This window comes from Charadrius vociferus, unplaced genomic scaffold, assembly GCF_000708025.1.
Source record: "Charadrius vociferus isolate BGI_N301 unplaced genomic scaffold, ASM70802v2 scaffold134, whole genome shotgun sequence".
Taxonomy (NCBI): Eukaryota; Metazoa; Chordata; class Aves; order Charadriiformes; family Charadriidae; genus Charadrius; species Charadrius vociferus.
The window spans coordinates 967,151-987,953 of record NW_009648333.1 but is presented as its reverse complement, the minus strand read 5'-3'; the positions used below and the strand labels follow the sequence as shown (position 1 = coordinate 987,953).

Here is a 20,803-nt window from a genome sequence, read left to right as displayed (position 1 = left end):
AAAAGTTCTTCACTGAAAAGGTTTTCAAGCATTGGAACAGGCTGCCCAGGGAAGTGGTGGAATCACCATCCCTGGAGGTATTTAAAAGACGGGTAGATGTGGTGCTTACGGACATGGTTGACATGGTTTAGTGGTGGTTTTGGCAGCGTTATGTTGATGGTTGGACTTGATGATCTTAAAGGTCCCTTCCAACCTAGACAATTCTATGATTCTAAGTTAATGTTTATGCCCTATATTAGCATGAGCATTTGAAGTAGAGTTGTTTGTAATTAACAAATAAGTCTGAGGTGTGATCTTTATTGTAGAGATTGAGTAATTTATCTGTAGATTTAAAAAAACCCAACCCAACATTAAGGCTCAAGGGTTTAATTTACATAATAGTATTAGAAAAAGTGACTGAACTTTACTTAACCAATGTTGCTGTGAATGTATAGATCTGATGACAGAAGGTCTTATTATCTGCATGCAAGTAGCCAATAGATAAAACACACTCCATCTTCTTGCCGTGACAACACTGTTTTTGCCTGCCAGACTGTTCCATTCTGCACAGGGGGGGGGAAATCTAATTAAAGGGAGAAAATTGAATTTGGAAAAGACTTAGTATGCCATCTTGTTTTTTCTCTTACTAAATGCGGGATTAGTCGTGATTGCATGTCATGGTTAATCCTTATGTAAATGAAAGAATTGCTCTTTATTTCTCCAAGTGATCACTTGATTTAAGAATACTGTAGTAGCATAAATGACCCAGGTCATCCTCAACATAGTTTCAGATAGTCTAATATACACTGATTATTTAGATGGTCTATCTTAAAAAAATTATGAGTAAAGGAGCCATGGATTTAGCCTGTTTCTTTTTTTATTATTTTTATTGTTTTTCTTTTGTAGCTGTTAGAATCTGATTCTGAGAGGCATCTTGTCTGAATTTTTGCTGGATGAAGAATTTGACTGGCTGTGTAGGAAGGGGGAGGCATACTCCGCTTGAGTGCCAGAACTCATTGGAGGATCTGAAGTTTTTTTTTTCCTTAATAACATTATTTAAAGACAGATCAGCATTATGGATTTCCATTAATAAGAGCATCGCTAGAACAGAGACAGCACTGCTGCTAGGCTATTGCAGTCAGTTGGCAGCATGATTAGCTCTAAAAGGAAGAATGTAATTATTGTGGCAGCAGGGGCTGGCAGGGTGCCTCTTGGGGAAGGAGGAGCCAGGACAGAAAGCTGATTACCAGGAGGTGATTTCAGTAGGACTGGGTGAAGCAGAATTCACTGGAAATGGGAGAAGCTGCGTTTAGCAAGCAGGTCGAAGTGGTGATTTTGTTGTGATGTGAGGATAGAGCCAGGGTGGAGTGGAGAGGGCAGCAGTGATTCCCTGTTTGGGCAGGGGAGTTGGACTAGACGGTCTCGAGAGGTCCTTCCCATCCTCAGCAACTCTGAGGTTTGTGTGGAGGAGTCTGCGGATGGGTTTCAGAGCATGTGTGCAAGCTGCTTGCAGCCCTGGTCCTTTCCTGCTCTTGCATTCCCCAAAATTGCTCTTCCTGCCATTGGAATTTGCTTTCCTGGCTTTGCTGAGCTTTCTCTCTCCAGCTTCCAAGCACATTCCAGCAGAGATGTCATTGCTGGAGGGAGCAGTGAGAAAAAAAACCACTGGCTCTAGGAACATCATCAGTTGCTCTGATCCACCACAGCACTTTATTTAAGTGTTTTCCTTCCTTTTCCATTCTGAAAGTGTTTAAAGTCCCCTGGAATTTGTGTAGATATGTAGGCAAGAAGGAGCACAGTTACACATGACACTAAGAAAGCTTCTGGTCTCAATTCTGATTTCAGCTACGTTAATATAAATCTAGACTTCATTTGGGTACTTTCGGCTGACATCTGTTTAACTATTATCATTTAGCTGGTCCTAGTTGAAGAATGAATGCCGATGTGGTAAGACAGTATGTTAGGATACTTAATTAAGAATTAATGTTTTAACATTGGAATTCACCCTTTGAAGCAGAGGGAATTAGTGTTGAGTTGCAATCACTGTATAACAGCGGCATTCTCTCCTGCTGTTTAGGCTTTAACTAGAGCCAAAGTGTATGGGACCTGAGGCTGTAGCCCTGTGGCATGAGTTTGTCATTAAATGTTTTGTACTCAACAGATATCCTTGCAGACAGGAAATCTGCTTTATGAAAAGGTTTGTATTATTTCTTTCCTATGTTTCCTAGACACAACAGGAGAAATAGTCATAAGTGCATAGAAATACCTTGGCTCCCAGTGTATGTGTCATTTACATCCAAATAAGAGACTTTAAAGCAAAATGGTTTACTTATGAGACAATAGTCAGGAAAGGGTCCCATGCAGAAGCTTGCTGCTTAGCTTACTTTTTATGATTCCCTCCTGTGGGATCAACCCTGCAGACTATGCTTCTTAGTTTTATAGGCTGGATCTCATTCTGCAAATTTTCATGTGCACATACCTTACTGCTGTGTTGTTTTTTTTTAACCAACGCTGCTGTAGTTTCCCAAGCAAGCTGTAGTTGAGTAATTGGGGAAAACCCGAGATGTTCTAATGTTGTCAAGTTTATGCTACAGCATGTTGATTAAAACTGGAGAATATTGTTGAACTTGTGCTCCTAGTAAAGTGTACCTTAAGAAAAATGTCATAGTTATTTTTAATTACTTGTTTTCATTGCTGTAGACTGGCCTCTTCCGTACTTTAACGACTGTCAAATTATCATTGAAAGTTCAGAAGATCCTCACTGTTATGTTCCAGGGTTTGTTTAGAATGCTTGATGTCTTTCAGGAGCTTCTGAAATGTGGTATTTTATTTTGTGTTTTCCTTTGGTTTTAATTCTTAAATGATCCCTCTTTTCAGATTTCAAATTATAATCTATTTCCTGATGCATTGCTGACGCCCTGTGAGCCATGTCAGAAGTACTTCCAGGTCAGATGCCCTTTAAAAGATTCTGCTATGCAAATATATGAAATTTTCCTCTTCTTTTTCTTCTGTTGCCTCTCAGGCCCATATTTCGCTTTCATTTTACACTTATACATGAAAAAGAGCAAGCACTTTCATTTCTTTTTAACAGTGTCTTTTTTGAATAAACTCTCTATTCAGCTTTTAAAAAATGATTCCTATAGACAATACAATGCAAAAAAAGTCTTATTAGAGGCAAAGACAAAGCGGTCATGCACTGTGTTCTGTTTGCAGCGGCATTTTCTATCTCCTCCTTCCGGCTCTGGGAGGCTTATGACAAGATTGAAAAACATCAATAAAAGCCATTCAAGTAATAGTGTTATTTGTATTATTATGATGCTTAGAAAAATGAGACTACTTTTGTGTTAAACACATTATAGAGGTGAAAATGTATTAATCTATATCTGTAGGTGTGTTTCTAAACATTACAAGTATGCAGTTGAGACTGTGATTTGTTTTAAAAAGTAAGCAAGCTAAAATCATTAATGAATTTCTATGACAGCTCCTCTACCTACTGAAGTGCTGTCTTTAAGCACTTTTTCATAATATCCTAATTATTCTCAGTAATGATAATGTCCTAATTATTTTTAGTTTTTCTCCAAAGTCCAATTTTTTTTTATAATACGACATTTTTAGTCACTAATAATTTACCACTGTTCACCTACTTAGAGGAGTGGAAAAAAGGGTGCCCTGTGCCAGTGGCATTGTCCTTGCTGGTGGCCAGGCAGCACGAGGAGCTGCCGGAGCAAGGGGGGACGGGAGCTGCCTGTGGCGGAGTCTCTGGGTGCAGGACCCCTGGCACAGGGTCCTGGTTAGGTGGTGAGGGGCGCAGCACCAGCCTGTGTTGGATACCCCTGGGGTGAGGGAGGCAGGTTCAGTAGGAGAGACGTAATAAAAGGTACAGGAAGTCAGCGATTGGAATTTTGGTCTTGAAATTGCAGGCACGGGAAGAAGTTGCATTTCCTTGAAGTTTTTAATTAGAAAGTTGGGATGTACTTCCTCTGGGAAAAGTGACACGTTTAGAGCATCACCATGTCCTGTATCAAGGAGGAGGGACAAGCTATTGCTCTTCTTCGTTATGCTGTTCTACTATGCAATCTAGGTTTTCTTCAGTGGCTTTAAGCATTTCCTTGTATTCAAACGTTTTCCAGCAGTTTACTTAGTTCTGGTCTGATAGCAACTTCTGCCCTTGAGGTGCAAGACTTGCCCTTTCCCATCTGTATTTCTTATTCTCTTTTTGCCTCTTCTGTTGCTTCTCTTTTTCCCATCTCTATATCTGTGTCCGGAGTGGAGGGATGCCGGCTGCGCGGATCCCAGAGCCTGGCTGGGAGTGCAGGGTGACGGCCAGCGAGCAGGCGCCTGTCCTTTGAGAGAAGAGCCTGCTCCGCTCTGTGCATGCCTCGTGGTACTGCTTTGCATGTTCGTTGGTCATTTGGTCATGATGACTTGATCAATGGTCATTTGAAAAGGGGGTCAGGAGGGGAGGTGCTGTCTAGTGAAAAGTTCATTTTGACATTTTTCTGCTTAGAATCATACACCAACTTAGCACCCAACTTACAAGCACTGTTTGGGTCACAAAGAATTCTGGAGGCTTCGGTTCAGTCAGAACAATGTGTCAGTGTTCATAGAATCATAGAATACCGGGTTGGAAGGGACCTCAAGGATCGTCTGGTCCAACCTTTTTTGGCTAAAGCATGGTGTAGATAACGGGGCGCTTTGTCAAGCTTAGTGATAAAACAATACATTTTGTTTCAATGTTTCTATGTGCTTATTCTTACATTTTTGATAAGTGAAATGCTAACTGCAGGAGACTGGCTAAAGATAATCTGACAGGCACTCACTTAAGCTTTCTCTAGGAAGATTATTTTTTAAGAAATTTGTTCAGTTGTAAAAATAGTGGCAAATGTTGCATGAAGTAACTCATTTGTAATACAGGACTAGAATAAATTTCAGTCTTGTTCCAGATGGGAGTTGTATTTATTGATCTAAAAAAAAATGCTTGTTTTAATTTGCTGAAGCATAAAGTAAAATGTAATCTAGTGAAATCCGTAGATAACTGTGCGATTCCATAAATTCTGAAGCTAAGGCAGTGGGTCAGAATTATCCTGCTCTATTAATTTGTTTTTTTTTAATGTGAATTCCAGATTGTCAGACTTTTAACTGATTCAGAAAAACTGTAAATCAGGCAGTCCATAAACACAGACCATTTCATGTTTTTAGATTAAAACATGTACTTTGTTAACATTATGAAGGATCAGCTGTGACCTTGCTTGCCATACACTTGTTTTTAGACAAGATGCAGAAAGCAACATACACTGATGTATTTATGAGAAGCACGTTTACAGAGTTCCTTTAAATTATGTGATGGTTGTGTTTTAGAAGTCTTGTGGCTAAAGCTGACATTGTCCACGGTATGTTTGTTAACTGTTACCTAAGCTGATGGCTTTTGCATAGTGTGCGTGGGGTGATCTGTCTTCTGAAGAATTTGCAGTTGGTCTAGACTGATTGGTTCTTGAGGAAACGGCAGACATGAAAATTTGTAAAATTTAGTTTAAATTCTGTTCTGAATAATTTTTAGAAGTTATTCTAGGTGGGTAATTCAGTGAACAAAGAGTATACTTGGTCTGCTTGGTTTTAAGTGAACCAGAGGGATGGTTGGAAATGCGCAGCTTTGACAGCACATCAAAGAGGAGGGAACGTTGTGGAGTGCTCCTTTTCACTTCGTGTTTATGTATATGTTCTTTTAAAACCCATATATTTAATCTCTTGTAAATCTGTACAGCAGTCAGTTCTGTCATATATCAAATACACAAGGATGCAGCACAACTCAGCTGGAATGATCTGTCATCGGCTAGCTCAAATTATAGCTTTTCATTCCTGGATGAGCCCCAGACATGTTTTTATGTGCAATATAAGCAGTCAGTGATATCTGAGAATTAGGAACAACAGAAAGGGTGTTTCATGCTATGGCAGATGGGAGTGATTTATTAATTGGCCTCTAATTTGGTTGCCACATGTCAAAAACAGTGACTACTGCAGTATGTAAATTGAGGTGTTTGTGGAGTATTTGTGCAGATTAGTGGGAAGCATAAATAGACGGTTTTTCAATAAATATATTTCTGATCATTTTTCATAGTCTAAAAATCTGTTCCCTCAACAAACTTAATATGTTTTCAAAAGGTGAGCTGCGCCCCTGGCTAACAAAAAGCAGAAACTTGTCTACAAGTAGACAAAAGAACAGTTTTATCTAACGGTGGAATATGTGTACTCTGCCCTAGGATGCATGTTTTATCCTTAAGTTTGAACTTTGTGAGCTGTAGAAATAGTGAGCCATCTTCATCTCTGGAGCAGCATTTTTTTTAAAGTTGATTGAATTAGAGATTAGAGCAGGATATTTTGTCAAGGGATTCCCCCCCTGAAATCAAATACACTATTGCAAAATAATCTACTTCTTGTATTCCCTGTGTTCTGACCCTCTACTTCCCCCTCCAAAAAAATCAAAGGCAAAAAAAAAAAAAAAAAGGAGGGGGAGGGAGAGAGAAAGACAGACAGAGCAGAGGAAATGCAGGTGTTAAGAGGCAACAGCTCACTGGCCAGTCAGGCTTAAAATGAACAATACTTGAGGTCTGCCTCAAGATGAAAAAGGAGCAGTGTCTGCCTGTGGTCTGTTTAGAAATTTCTCAAATTTTCTGCTTCCTAGTGATGAGCGCTTGAGGAGTTCTTCCCCTCCTCATCAGACATAGAGGTGAAATACTAAAATGAAATGATGCTAAGGTCGACTTCTGGACTCCCAGGCATTTGCAAAGGGAACTTCTCCTCTCCCCAAGCCTGCCAGCTACATAATCATATGTGGAAAAAACCTGCCTTGTGTAGGGTCAAGCTTTCTGCTTTTTCTCAGCGTTGTGGTCCTGATGATCTCTCTATATTTTTTCTGGCTCTGTTTTTCCTCATTTAATAGGCTAAGCTTTTGTCTGTTCTCTTACCCACTTAGGTTGTGGTAATTTTCATACTGTAAAACAATTATGTAAAGTGCTGCATGCCTTTACCAGAAGCCCTGGCAAAATAGTGTATATAATGGAAGTGTTTCACAACTGTTTCTTTTGCTTTTCTAGTCGATTCCGGCGTGGACGCGTTGGCAGTGTTTATGGCAAGCAGCAGCACGACGGACGTTGTGAATCGCAACAACCCTGCCACCCCGCCGAACACTCTGAACCTGCGCTCCTCTCATAACGAACTTCTGAATGCAGAAATTAGGCACACAGAGACCAAGAACAGCACTCCTCCGAAATGCAGGAAAAAATATGCGCTGACTAACATTCAGACAGCCATGGGTCTTTCTGATCCTGCAGCGCAGCCCCTTCTGGGGAACAGCTCTGCCAATATAAAGCTGGTGAAGAATGGAGAAAACCAGCTCAGGAAAGCTGCCGAACAGGGACAGCAGGATCCCAACAAAAACCTCAGTACCACTGCGGGCATAAACGTAACTTCTGAGAAGTTTGAAGGCAAAGAGCCGATCCCGCAGGATTCCTCTGGTTGTGAAATATTACCCTCGCAGCCGAGGAGGACCAAAAGCTTCCTGAATTACTATGCGGATCTAGAGACATCTGCTAGAGAGCTAGAGCAGAGTTTTGTTGCGATGGAAGACAAATCTGCACAAAGCAACAGCCAGGCTTCCACCGTTATTGTCAATGGGGAAGTCCTGCCCCGGAAACAAAACAAGCTGTCAAGCCCAGAGGATGGCCAAGTTGCCACGGTGTCGTCAAGCCCTGAGACTAAGAAAGACCACCCAAAAACTGGGGCCAAAACAGATTGCGCGCTCCATAGAATTCAAAACCTGGCCCCAAGCGACGAGGACTCCAGCTGGACTACGCTGTCCCAGGACAGTGCCTCGCCGAGCTCACCCGACGAAACAGGTACGTAAGTAAAGGCTGCTCTCAGCCAGTGATTGGCAAATGTATTGCTTAACCCTTCTCAACTGGCAGCTGGAAGGAGAGAGGTGATTTAGCGGTGCTTTTGGTGGGGAAGTGGATTACATGAAAACACAAGTACTGGGCTTGCACGCAGCTCCTTCTCTGCTTGGGAATGCTTGACAGCCTCCCGCTCAGTCCTAGCAGCATTACTGCTGCTTTAGGAAAGGCACTACTGAATGCTATAGGCAGGGTCCTAGAAATATGCTAACTGCACCTTTTGCTGGTTTATAAATAATTGCTTTTCACTAATCAGTGGGTACATGTTATGCAAAGTACATGATTGTGTGGAGATGCTAAACTACTGATAGGTGCCCACCCACAACAAACTTTTCTGAGCAATGATTTTTAGGTTCAGCAAAGGTTTTTACTTTTCTAATTCAAATCTTTGTGAGTGTCCCCCCTCCACTCCCAGTCATTTGATGATACTCTTTTATTTTAAAAGAAGTCCTCCCAAACCTTGGGTAATGTAATTTCTGTGTTTTGTTTGCTCAGCACAGTAGTTCCATACAGTAACTCAGAAGCTGAAACCATGGCATTTTGTATTTTGGAAGCCTGGGCTCATTAATTATTTGAACAGTAATGATGACTTCTGCAATGACTCTGTTGTGATTTACAACACATCTGTATTATTTTAATACTCTAGAGATCCATTTACTGTAGTTGATGAACTTCATAACTTTTTTTATATCCAGGCCAATATAAAAAGGTACAACTTTGTCAAAATGAGAGGAGTCAGTCCGATTCTTCAGAGTGACATGGGGCTAAAGAAGTTTGTGATACATTGTTTGTATTTTAAGTGATTTCATTATTATGTCACAGAGATTATACACTGTTTGGAGGCCACCATGGTCCAAATCCACAGCTGCGTTACATGGCAGTCGTGCATGGTTATGACAATAGTAATTTTTATTTTAACGTGTAGGGCTTTTTTTTAACATCACAACCAGAAATCCCCATTATGTGATGTATAATGAATATTCTGATCTTCTTTTTGATATGTAACAAACCTTTGCTGTTAAGAGAGGAAATTTTGGTGAAGTCACCTCTTCATGTGCAAAATGAAAAAGTTTTCAGTTTACTAAAAATCATTGTTTGAGTTAGTAGTATTTCTCAGGATACTTGATATAGTATGTGTGACATCACTGATTACATTTTCTGAAGAAACTATGAATAGAAAGTATTTAGGTAACTTAATGATGAGCTTCTTGGCTCCTTCTGTCTTTGTACTTGCTCCAGGTTTGGCAATGAGAAATTGTGAGTAGAAAATTTATATTCACTGAAAACTAAATTAGAGTAATTCCAAGTAGTGTAATTAAATAAGGGTGGCCTAAGATGCTAAGAGCTAGCTTAAGTTTTGTTTCTTTTTAAAGAATGTGTTTAAAATTTTCTTCCCACATGTGTATTGCCCCTGTGTGGTGTATGAGCTCTTTTAGCACTCAGGAAGGGGGATTTTCTGAGCTGTTTTGAGGTTTTCACAAGTTTGCTTATTTAGGTAACCAGTGTTAGCTGAGCTGTGGTTTGTTGGCACTATGGAAATAAAGGGGAACTTTCCCTGCTGAGTATGAGGAATTTCCTAATTTAAAAATAATTTTAAAAAATCAATTAATTAATAAAGCGCTCAGAGCTCACCATTCTTCTAATGTGAATAAAGGGCTTTTTTAAAATTCTCTGCTACCTTCACCATACTAGCAACCCCAATGTATTATAAACAGACAGTTACAGGAAAGCAGATATCCATATATCTGAGTTCAGTCTCCGTAAGAAAAGAGTAAAAATAAACAGAAAGCCCTAGAAAACCTCAAAATTGCCTTTCAAGATCGAAGTGGTAGAGGTGTTTCTTTCTCATCCTCGTGGTCATTGTCAGAGAGCACCAAGTAGGATGTAGGACCTGTCACACTTGATTGGATTGCTGCTTTTAAGATGCCTGTATATGTAAGTGTTCATGGACTATAAAAATATTCAATTATTGCAACTTGCAACTTACAGACATCCATCTCTTGGGATTATTTGCTATCTTGAATTTACCTCCACTCTGATAAAATTGTTTCATTAAGGGCTTCCAGTTTCTTTCCAAAATGGACTATAACTGATACAACAGAAGACAGCTAAGAAATAAAACGTCGAGTTGCCATGGATGCCAGGATGGCTTTTGGACATGATAAAACAGACCAGTTTCTCAGGCTTGCCTGCAGCTCCTTCTGGGAGGCTGAAAAGGAGGGGGGGGGTTGCAAAAAGCAGTGCAGCTGGTGTAGAACAAAGCAGAAATCACAACTGGTGTGAATATCTCCAGAATTACTCAATTGGGGGAAAATTTTCTAGTTGTTGTCCAGGGCTCCAGCCTTGTAGATTTGAGTAATGTGCCATCCCTGGGCAAGTTCATGCATCTCCATGGATGTTTGAAGGGTAATAAAACAGGAGATGATGTAAAAGTTGTGTAAATGAACTGAACTTTCTTTTTTGAGGCAGGGTGAAGAACAGTTCAGTATTTTGTGTTGAAATCACCTGTGCCTTTTCCATCTCCTTCCCAAGAGTTGCTTGAGTTGCTGTGGTGCTGATTGACAAGCGTTCGCTTCTCACTGTGCCAGGTCAAGCTACGGGAGTTACCTCACTTGCCAAATAACTTTGGTGGTACAGCAGTGGGTGGAGTTGGAAGTGCTGGAGGAAATCAAGTAACGCTTGGTGCTTCCCGAAACCCCTTGCACCCTTCTGCCATGCTGGGGACAGAGAAGGAGTTTCCCGCAAGCAGAACATACATCCAATGCATTTATATCAGTGGTAGTTGACCAAAAACCCGAGAGATTCCCACGGGGCTAGCCCCTCTGAGGCCACAGAGTAGATGTGAGAGCCCATATTTAGAAGTAGGCAAGAAGAAGAAACCTCAGAAACCAAGGATTGGTGGTATTTCAGGTCTCTTGTGATTGTCTAATCTGGTTTTAAACATTGCTTCAGTGGCGGTGTTGCCCCAGCCTGCTTAGGCTATCTGCTCTAGAGCCACATTGCGCTTTCCCCTGTAGCAGATCGTTCCACTCTTTTTAGTGTAATCTTTCATTCCTCATTCACCCTGTGTGCCAGCATGGGTGAAGGGGAAGGAGGCCCTCCCAACTGAGGAGTCGTGCCCTGATGGTGGTGCCCATCCTGGAAGTCCAAGATGTTGGGCATAGCCAGTGTTCATCCTCACTGCCACTTCATCTGGGTGGGAGGAGAGCATCACATGGGGTCTTCATGGCTCAATGCCCTCCAACCCTGGTGTTGATGCTCCAGTAATAAGTGTTAGGGGCCAAAGGGAGAAAGGCGTCTGGGAGAAAAATCTGCAAAAGTAGACAGTTTTCGGCATAGGACTTCTGGGAAGAGGAAGAAAACCCCACCGGTTTTGAGAACACTTAATCCATTAAAAAGTGTAGTCCAGCAGATACCTGAGAATTATTAATGCTCAATCCAGCGATTATATTTAGCACTTTAGTATACATAGGAATACAATGTTGTTCTTTCATGGCTTCTCAATTGTTTTGTCTTCCTCTTCCCTCTTTTAACACAATTCATTATTCAAATACTGGAAAACTCAATGTTGTTTTGTGGTTTGGTTTTGTTTGTTTGTTTGTTTTCATGTGTTTTGTTTTGGAGATAGGTAATGCAAAGGCCCTGAGAAATTTACTCTTATTTGTTTGCACCAAGGACGCATTATTGTTTAGACAAAATCCTCCTGAACTCTCCTTAGCGCAGGATACTTTTACTTGTGGTCTAACGAAAAGGTGTTTTCAAGAGGCTTGACCCTCTCTCTGAGTGAGGAGGCAAAAATAAGACAACTCAATTTAAAGATGCAAAACAACGGGCTGGTTATTAAATAAATGTTAATGTTGCTGATTAGTAATGTTGCTAAACAAACATAATAGAGTCCATTAGTAATGGAGGCACTGAACACCACAAGCACAGTGCAGTATAAGAATTGTGTTTTGAGAAAACTCTTCTTTTTCCTCCAAAGAAATTACCTGTATCCGCTTCTTGACAAGAACTACATTCACTTCAACTTCCAGGGAATTTTATGAGCACTTTTAGCTTTCTAACCTCCTTCCTGAGATTCAGTGCTTCAAAAAAGAAAGAGTGGGGTGATTTGAGAAATAGAAAAGACTTTTAGACAGCAATGCAATAGGGTGTTCTCTAGATGCTTAGCATGTTTCAGGCAGCCATTCCTAGAGGCAGACAGGGGCTTGCCACTGGAGCTGACTGACACCCAGCACTACAGGCGGTCCTCCCCAGACAAGCAAGCTTGTCTCCCTTGGCCTCAGGCATGGCATCTTCTCTGGAACCTACTGCACCCATCCAGCTGAATCTGCTGTCATTTGGAGAGTGTCTTGCGGGTAACCAAACACTAGCTCCAGATGTCTTCAAAACTGCAAATGGCCCAGAGCTGGTTTTAAATCATGGGGAATGTTTCTACCTCTCTCTCAAGAAAATTTCCGTAGTCTGATTTTCAAAGGAAATGTGTCTCGTGTTGTTACACTACCTATTCTTTGTCTCTATGTATTCATCAGTTTCACCAACATTTCATGAATCTGTGTGGTGTGAACAACAGGAGTCAAGTGCATGCCCCAGAGCCCAAACCTAGGGGAGGATGAGGGTGATGCTAGTGCTGTTTGCTGTTTGTGGCTTGGTTTTTTGTTTTGGTTTGTTTGTTTGTTTTTTTTTTTTAATGAAGCCTACCAGAATGTCTGTAGAAAGCAGGCACGTTTCTTAAACTTCCTATCACCTGCAGTTTCAGTGGAAAGTTATCCCTCCTTAGCAAAGCACAGCTCTCTATGTGATGGTCTCTAATGAATTAGGAACGAGAATTCTGTAGGAAAATAAAAGGATTTTTGTTTGCCTCAAACCAAGAAAAATACTGGAATTTGTGTTTTGCTTCCTGTTTTATCTTAATTTGAACAAAACCCCCTCTTTCCAGAGCAGGGAAAAAAATTGGGAAGGTCCCTGAGATGTGGGACACCTGCTGGAGAGCTGCAGGTTTTCTTGCTGTGGGACAGTCGCCCTCCTTGCTCTCTTCAGAGCTGTGGGAGACTGCGCAGGGGCAGCAGCCTTGGAGAGCTCCCCAGCTTCTCAGCCTTTGGCTTGCACAAAGCCTTATTTCGCCCTGCTTGAAAATGTCATTCACAGGGGTATCAAAAGTACACGTAGCCTCTTTTTCAGGGAGTGCTGCTGCTGTATGTGACTGTCAAATACCAAATGCCTGTTTGCTTCTGGTCTCCGAGCAAATCTGGGAGGGCAGTTTAATAGCTGTTTATGAGTTCAACCCAGTGCAGAAATGACAGCAATGAGACTGGCCCTCGAGGATCAGGAGTGTCGCTCTTTTAAATAGAGCCAGGTATTCTGAAATAACAGTATATCTGGATAGAATAGCCTTCTAATACAATAAAAATTACAGCAAATCATGAACTACTCAGATTTATACCAATGGTCAGTTCTGCCTCTAATTTTAACCAGTATCTTTGACAAAATGAAAATGAATGTCCTCTTAAAAGCACCATTTTTCCTTTGCAGTACCTATCTGATATAGACAACAAGTATGTTATTTACTACAGAACATGTTTTCTGTGTTCCTGAGTGTGGAAAAAGATTTATGGTAGTAGAAATACATTCAATTACACTGAGGATAAACACAAGTCCTGTAATACTAGAGAAAGAGTATATTATCATCTGTGCAATTGTAGGGTTCTAGGTAAACATCCATTTTTCATATTTTTGGGAATAAGAGGCTCTAGTTCACACCCGCTATGCATCCTAATGGCCTGTCAACTTTTAATATTGAGCTGGGTTTTTTAATCCTACATGTTACTGATAACCATGTATCAAGAACCATGCTTTGTAGTCAGACTTGACTTGATTATTTGCTGACTGCTTACAAAATAGGAAAGGTGACTATTGTGGTATATCCTCAGTGTTTGGGTAGGTAACATTCTGTACATGGAGTAACTAACTCCATCTTTACCTTCCTTTTAGCTACCCCTATAAGAGAATTTTAGGGAAGAAAAAGCCAGTTTAAAAGAAATAAAACCTAAAAGGCCACGCAGTTACACAATCTTCACAGTAATGATCAACGTTCAGGGTCTACTGGTAGAAGGCCATAAAATCAATTAAAATTGATAGTTAATTGAACTTGAAAGATGACTCTCTCAAGTATATGCTGCTGCCGTCAGTTGCACAGGGAGGCTGCTTGCTGTGTTTGGGCAGACAGGTCAGTTTTACCCTGGTTCTCAGTGGAGCTACCTAAATCCATATCTTTAGTGCTCTGACTTGAAACCCAAAGTTTCCACGGTAAAGAGAGGTGATCAGCACTCTTTTGAATTGGGATAGTTAATAAAAATAGGTATGTAAAAGTGAATTAACATGTTTAAATTCAGAAATGGGATGATAGAAGTTTTATACAATAGTGATTAGCATCCTCTCCCAAACTCTGTTTGCAATTACCAGAATTCGGGACTACAGAATAGGTTTTCCAGGACATGTTGTGCGGTAACAGTTGCAGTTTCATACTTGCTGTTTACCAAAAAATAAAGAACGATTCTTTGTTTCATCAGAGCCTTGCATTTTCCTCCCTAGGGAGGGCTTGATTCAACTACTTGCCTGGTGTCCCTTGAGGTGGCTGGTGGTGTCCCAGACAGGCAGCAGACAGGAGGCAAGAACTAGGACTTGTGTTTTAGAGAAGCAACCGCAGGCTAAGTGGGACACACATCAAGTAACACTCACAAATGAATTAACCAGCTGGATAGAGCCTGCAACATCTACCCTGCAGTGCAGAAACAAAATTTGTTCCTTTTCTGGGTCTAGCTTTGTTTTAAAAATCAATCCTTGGTTAATCTCTGCTGTATTGTGCCCAGAGCGTCTAGGATGGTTTGTCATATTCTTTCCAAACGTGGCACTTTCCCTGTGTGACATCTCTCCCTGGGTGCTCCAGGGCCAGAGGAGACTAAGTTCAAAGACAGTCACCTTCCAGTGGCTGTGCTTTGACTAACAAAGCATTGCTGTGCTTTGCTCAGTGCTTTGGCTAAAATAGTGTCAAATGTGGCCCTGTCCTGACTGACATAGCTTCATTAATTTTGACGTTATTCCAGCTGAACTTCTGGTCACTTGATGGGAGTTTAACAAGCTGGCTTATTTTGCCCTTGATATTTCACGTCTTGGTGCTTGTCTTTTCGGGGACACTTTCCTTGCTAGCATAGTAAAGCGCATAATTCCTAATCTGGACAAAAACAGTATAGTGTATAAGTGTTTGTATAATGCAGAATGTTTTAAAATTAATATTTTCTACTCAGTGAGATGTATAGTTGTGGGGTGAACAAATGCCTGCAGGCCTAGCTCGTGGAACACATGGAATACCAGCGGGGGAAAGTGAAAAGTGACAACAGGGAATAGAGGTTGTGTTGAGACAACACAGAAAAGTGAATGCCAGTGTTGTACTGCCGCCTGGGTGGAAGCTATAAGAGTAGCTCACAAGATCTTCAGAGCACAAAAAGTTTCCCCTTACTCTGTAGTGCAGTTTACTTTAGTGTATAATGTTAAGGGATATTAACACGTGCTTCTTATACAGGGCTCGTTGTGTGTTGTAGCTAAGTCGAAGACTCTTTTGAGCAATTGTAGAGAAAACTCAAGTTTCAGAAGTGGTGAATAGTTAAATCGTATCTGGTACTTTACAAACTATTTTTGGAAGCTTTTCAAGCTTCTGTTGTTTCAGGGATGGACAGGTGTAATTCTGGATCCTGCATGTCCTCTATGAGATTGAATTCGCCTTGCTGAAAAAGCTCTTCTGTGCCTCAGGTTGTATGTCTTCACAGGTCTCTTCTGAGACCATGGAAGGAGCTCAGGTCCAGTCAGACACAGGACTAAGCAAAGAGGAAGGGAAAGCAAACCACGGAAGAGAAACCACAGAAGGAAATGAGGAAAAGTCAGGGTCCTGATAGCTCTTTCAGAGGGATGGTAAGGCAGGAAGTTGCACAGAAGAAAAGCCACCTTCAATAATATCAGACTAACCACCCCTCCTTTTAAAAAAAAAAAAAAAAAAAGAGCCGTTCCCAGTGCATAAAACTGTGCAAGTAATAACAAATTACAACCAAAATCGATCCAGTAAACCTCTGCCTCAGCATTTCTGAATGCTGCATAGAACTCAGGCCAAACTTCAATCCACCCGATTGATGCTTTGAAACGGGTATAGAAATCTATGGGGAAGGGAAGGAAAAACCAGCGTTACTGTTGGGAGGCCTCAACCTGCAGGCTCCTGTTCGTTAAGGCAAGCTGAGAACACAGGTATATTCTGCTAGGTGGGTTCTGTGCGCTCCGGAGCCATTTGCAGCCTCGTTGGGTACTTGTTTGTCATCTTCTTGCTCCTGTATCTCGGCTACAGGAGGTATGGCAGAGGAACGGTATTGCCGCTCAGCAGAATGAGTTTCTAGTTTTTACAGTGGTGTCTGGGCTTTTGGAGGATCTCACAGTTGCTGGCATAGCAGCGATTCACCTAGGTGTACAACGCCAGGGATGGCTGGTACAGTTTTGGGAGCTCAGAAGTGATTCCTGCCTCTTTGCAGCTAAATTTCCTGCAGAGTGAAAACCCAAAGCCTGAGCCGCTGCGGTTGTTTCTCTGAGCATCTGCAGCGATACCAGTTGCAGTGGTGATCTTGTCTCACCACTGCTCTCAGCAGAGAAGAAAGCCGGTGGGGGAACAAGAAGAGTTGTGGGGTGGGGAGGAAGGTAGGAAGAGTTGAAAGATGGGAGTGTGACCTGGAGACTTGTTGAGAGGAGAGACCCACTAGAGGGGGAAGCAAAAGGAGAGTAACTGCAGTGGTGGAGATAAATGAGAACTTTTTACAAATTGGAGGGAAGCTGGAATAAGCAGGAGCTGGAAACAAGTAGGGGTGTTTGTAGTCAGTAGGTTAGGCAAGCAGGATGAGCACAAAGTCAGCAACAATAAATAGGATGGACTAAGAGCGGCAGTAAAGCAGCAGAAGTGAGTACTGGGGAATTTCCATTTGTTTGAGGCTGGGTTGTTATTTCACAGAAGTTCAAAAAACTTCCAGAAGGCAAAAGCAGGGAAGCTCTAGGTGGATGTTTTTTAATCCTGAAGTACCACTAAGAGAAAAATCAAATCCTCGCTCAAGACTGGATTCAGGCACTGGCAGAAGGAGATGTCTAGTGCGGGGAGGAGGACAGACCTAGATTCCCCTCAAGTTCCTGCCCTGGTATATTTGCACCTGCAGGTGTTTCTTTTGATCTCCCCAAGTTAGTGGCTCCTTTAGACCCTGGTCTCTCAGCACACTGGTTCCTCATGTGCTTAAGTGTCTCACAAGTCAGCTTTAGCTGATTGAAATTTAATTCGGCTTTAGTTAACAACATGGGATTGGCTGGATTGGGGTCGTGGGTCCCTTGAGTCACAACCGTGGTATTAAACACACAGAAACCTATAGAATTTACCACCGAGACATGGACAAGACGGTGCTGCAGGCAACCTTGGGTTTGTTGCTGCTGCATCAAGAGAAGGTGGGAAGATGCAGGGCAGTACTGAGCCTTTTCCGTGGGCCAGAAGAGGTCTTGTATGATGGGACTTGGCACGCTGCAGAGACCTTGCTCTGAACTCAGTCCTTGCTTGAGAGTGGATGTATGGTCCCTGCCGTAAGGGACATGAAGCCTTTTTTAAGCAATCCCATGAAAGCACATACATTTGCCATTAAGGCTCAATTGCTTCATTTTGAGATGTATGGAGCCCCTGGGTACTCAGCATTAGGCCATAAATGTCCAATATCAGGATGCCACAGAACTCAAGATAATGACATTAAGTGGGTTTCCTGTAGCGTCTGAGATGTGGATTTCTGAAGCCTAGCAGTGTGTGTCCTTGGGTTTGTACAGTAGATTTATCCATGATACTACAGTGATGAGAAGTCCTCGGGGGGGTGAGCGGGAGGGCAGCCCCAAATCTGAAGCATATTTTTTTTGCTCCCTGCTCCTAGTGTGTCTGGGGCGTGTTAATCCACTTCTATATGGTGCTATGTTACAAGGATTGTTTTTAACCATCGTTTGTTATGTTGATCATTTTATGTGTACATCATTTGATACATTGGACTAATTTATTACCTAATATGATTTTCAAGCGAAAGCCTTGAAGTAGTCAGTCTCAGAACTATTCATGAAACTGTTTCTTAATGAAACTATTTTTTTTTCCTAAACAGTAACATAATTTAACATTAACTAAACTAATTTTTCCTATTATTTTGTTTTAATTGCTTTTCAGTTGAGATTCTGCAGGGCTAAACTTAAATATGAAACACTCCTCCAGTTATTAAAGAGATCGCTGCAGTGCACTGAGAAATAGGTATAGCAGCACTGTCATAATAATCAAGAGGTATAACTCTGTAGAGTGCATTTCTTGTTTGTGCATAACTGATAAAATACTCAAAATGTAAGGTTACAGCTTCTTTTACTTTTTAGAAGTGGATTTTTGGCTCTTTGCTGAACCTGGGAAGTTTTCAGTAAGAAACAAAGGAGCCCTTCCCTCTTCCCCTTCTCAAAATGAAAGCCAAAATGCACAACTCAGATTGGCCAAATTAATTTTTAAATTAGAATATATTCCCATTCAGACTTTAATTTAATTTTACTTGTACTCTGCAAGAAAGAGACAGCCAGTTACCCTGGTCATTTTGGCTGACATGATTCTTGGCTTTGCTTAAATTATTGATTATAGCAAGGGGAGGGACTTTGCAATGAGAACAGCGCTCTCATTAATAGAAGCCTTTCACTAAATCAATTTCTACCATTGCTGCAATGCACCTTCGGGGAGTTGGAGGTTAGCAGCCTTAAGAAGAATTTTGTCTTCAAAGAGTGGATCTTTGCCATACATTTTTCTCAGCCTTTTCTTCTCATGTTTATACAGGCAGCTAAGGAGAAAAAAACCAACATAAATATATTTCCAGGGGTTGATTTGCAGGGTGAGGGGCTGTTCTGGTCCAAAGTTGAGCTGATTAAATCTTGATGTGATTGATATCTAAAGGCTTGTGGGCTGAAAGTACTGTTTCAAAAGCTTGTCTCCTGAGCAGAGTCAGTCAGAAAATACATCAATGTCTTGCAAGCTGGAATCAATTCAATAGAGAATGCACTGTATGCACATGCTGCTGTAATTCCTGTGTAGCCATCCCTCTCATTTTTTCCTGGCTTATTAGAAAACGCAGTCATTTATATGGTCAACATGGGGTGTTTCCTCTGGAATAGGGGTGGCTTTTCTTTTCTCCCACCCAAAGCACCATTCTTCATTAGACTAATTAAGTAAGTGTCTGTTTAAACATAGCAGTGTATTTTCCCATATTTGAGTTGGAGATGCTACACAGAAGGAGAATATGAAGCTGTTGGGACATGTGTATAGCAAACTTAAAGGATGCTGGTAGCAGATCGGTACATGTTGAACTATACGGGAGCATCTAGTAACTGTAAGTAGCACTTTTCTATTTTACTTTTTTGTAGCTCTGGTTGACAGTGTCACAGCTCAGGATATTTAATACAACTATTTTATCAGTTAATAAAAATTGTGCTCAGTGGGAGATCAGCCGTTATCTGACAGCTTAAGTTGCCGAGTGTATGGTGTGCAGTTAGTAAAGGTATCTGTCTGAATGCTCATCATTTCGGTAGTGAATTGACAAGTGATGTTTTAGATTTGTGATCCATAGAGCTTGAAGGTTTTTACCTAGGCTTAAAATACATCGTGAACTGGACTTCTAGTTTCTCCTTCACACGTCACAAATCCCTCCCCTTGGATTGCTTTATTTTCCTTGCAGTCAAAGGGAAGAAAAAAGTCTGTTTAAATAATTTAAGAGCAGTACCCCTAGTCATTCTGTAAAGTTCAAGGTAAAGCAACTTCTGATACGCTGAATAAGGTTTTGGGGATTAAAAATGTGATGCAGTGTATAGCCAGTATTTGCTTGAGATCTGTCAAGAAATGTCTAATATCTTGGAGGGGTTTTTTTGTTCATTTTGCCAGCCCTAAATCAATCAGTTTGGCCAGGTCTGAAAAATGATCTTCTGTTGGAAAGCTGATTCATACAAAACCTTCACAGAACTTTTTGCCTTCATTTGTGGAATTGTAATTAAATAGCATAACTCTATTTGCTCCTTGAAAAAACAAGCTAGTAATAAGAAATAGTGATCTGGTTTGGCTTTTGTAAAATTATTTGAAATTTAGTTTGATAATTTTTTTTTTCTTTTGTGGGCAAGCCAACATCATTTGTCATGCTCTGTAGCAGGCTTTCAAGGTAACATTTGGTGTTAAACTCAAATTACCTATTTTCTTTCGTGCCTAACTAAACCAGAATAATAAGTCTCCCTTTTATGCCACTGGAGCCTGTCAGCAGATCGACTAAGCAACTTTGTAGTCTCCTAACTACGTTAACTTCCCATGGTTAATTGTGCTGAAACGTAACCAACATCTTTTTAACAAAGAGATCTGAAGAGTAGAAAGAAGACACTAGAAAAATAGAGATTTTGGGGTTAAGCTTCCACTGGCGTAGAATAGGAAGTTTATTTGATTATTTGTACAGGATTGAGGGGTTTTGTCTAAAATGTGTGTGTTGGGCTTTGTAAAATTATATTGCCTATGCGTATTCAGGATGCGTATAGGAAATAAGGCCCTTTTGCAACTATCAAAATAAATGTGTGATCATTAACAGAAGATTTCTCTATTTTTCTCTTGATTTCATGTCATAGTTGAATTGTCACTTTCACAGCTGTACTCCAGATCCCTGTACTTTAAATATACCAATTGTACTTCTTTATGGGAAGCTCCTCTTTCCTAAGGTTATCTAATCCTACAGTTACTTCACAGAGAAAATGTAGTTTCTTCAAATAAGCTGCTTAGG

At 41.0% G+C, this 20,803-nt stretch overlaps 1 protein-coding gene across 3 annotated transcripts in view; it reads left to right on the top strand.

Moving 5' to 3' along the window:
• The first annotated feature begins 2,906 nt into the window (after positions 1 to 2,906).
• Positions 2,907 to 20,803, top strand: part of APBB2 (amyloid beta (A4) precursor protein-binding, family B, member 2) — a 103,315-nt gene continuing 85,418 nt past the window's right edge. For all 3 annotated transcript variants that reach the window (XM_009884954.1, XM_009884953.1, XM_009884952.1), the window contains exons 1-2: positions 2,907 to 2,925; positions 7,071 to 7,871. In XM_009884954.1, coding sequence (XP_009883256.1) covers positions 2,907 to 2,925; positions 7,071 to 7,871 — 820 coding nt within the window. The remainder of the gene's footprint in view (positions 2,926 to 7,070; positions 7,872 to 20,803) is intronic.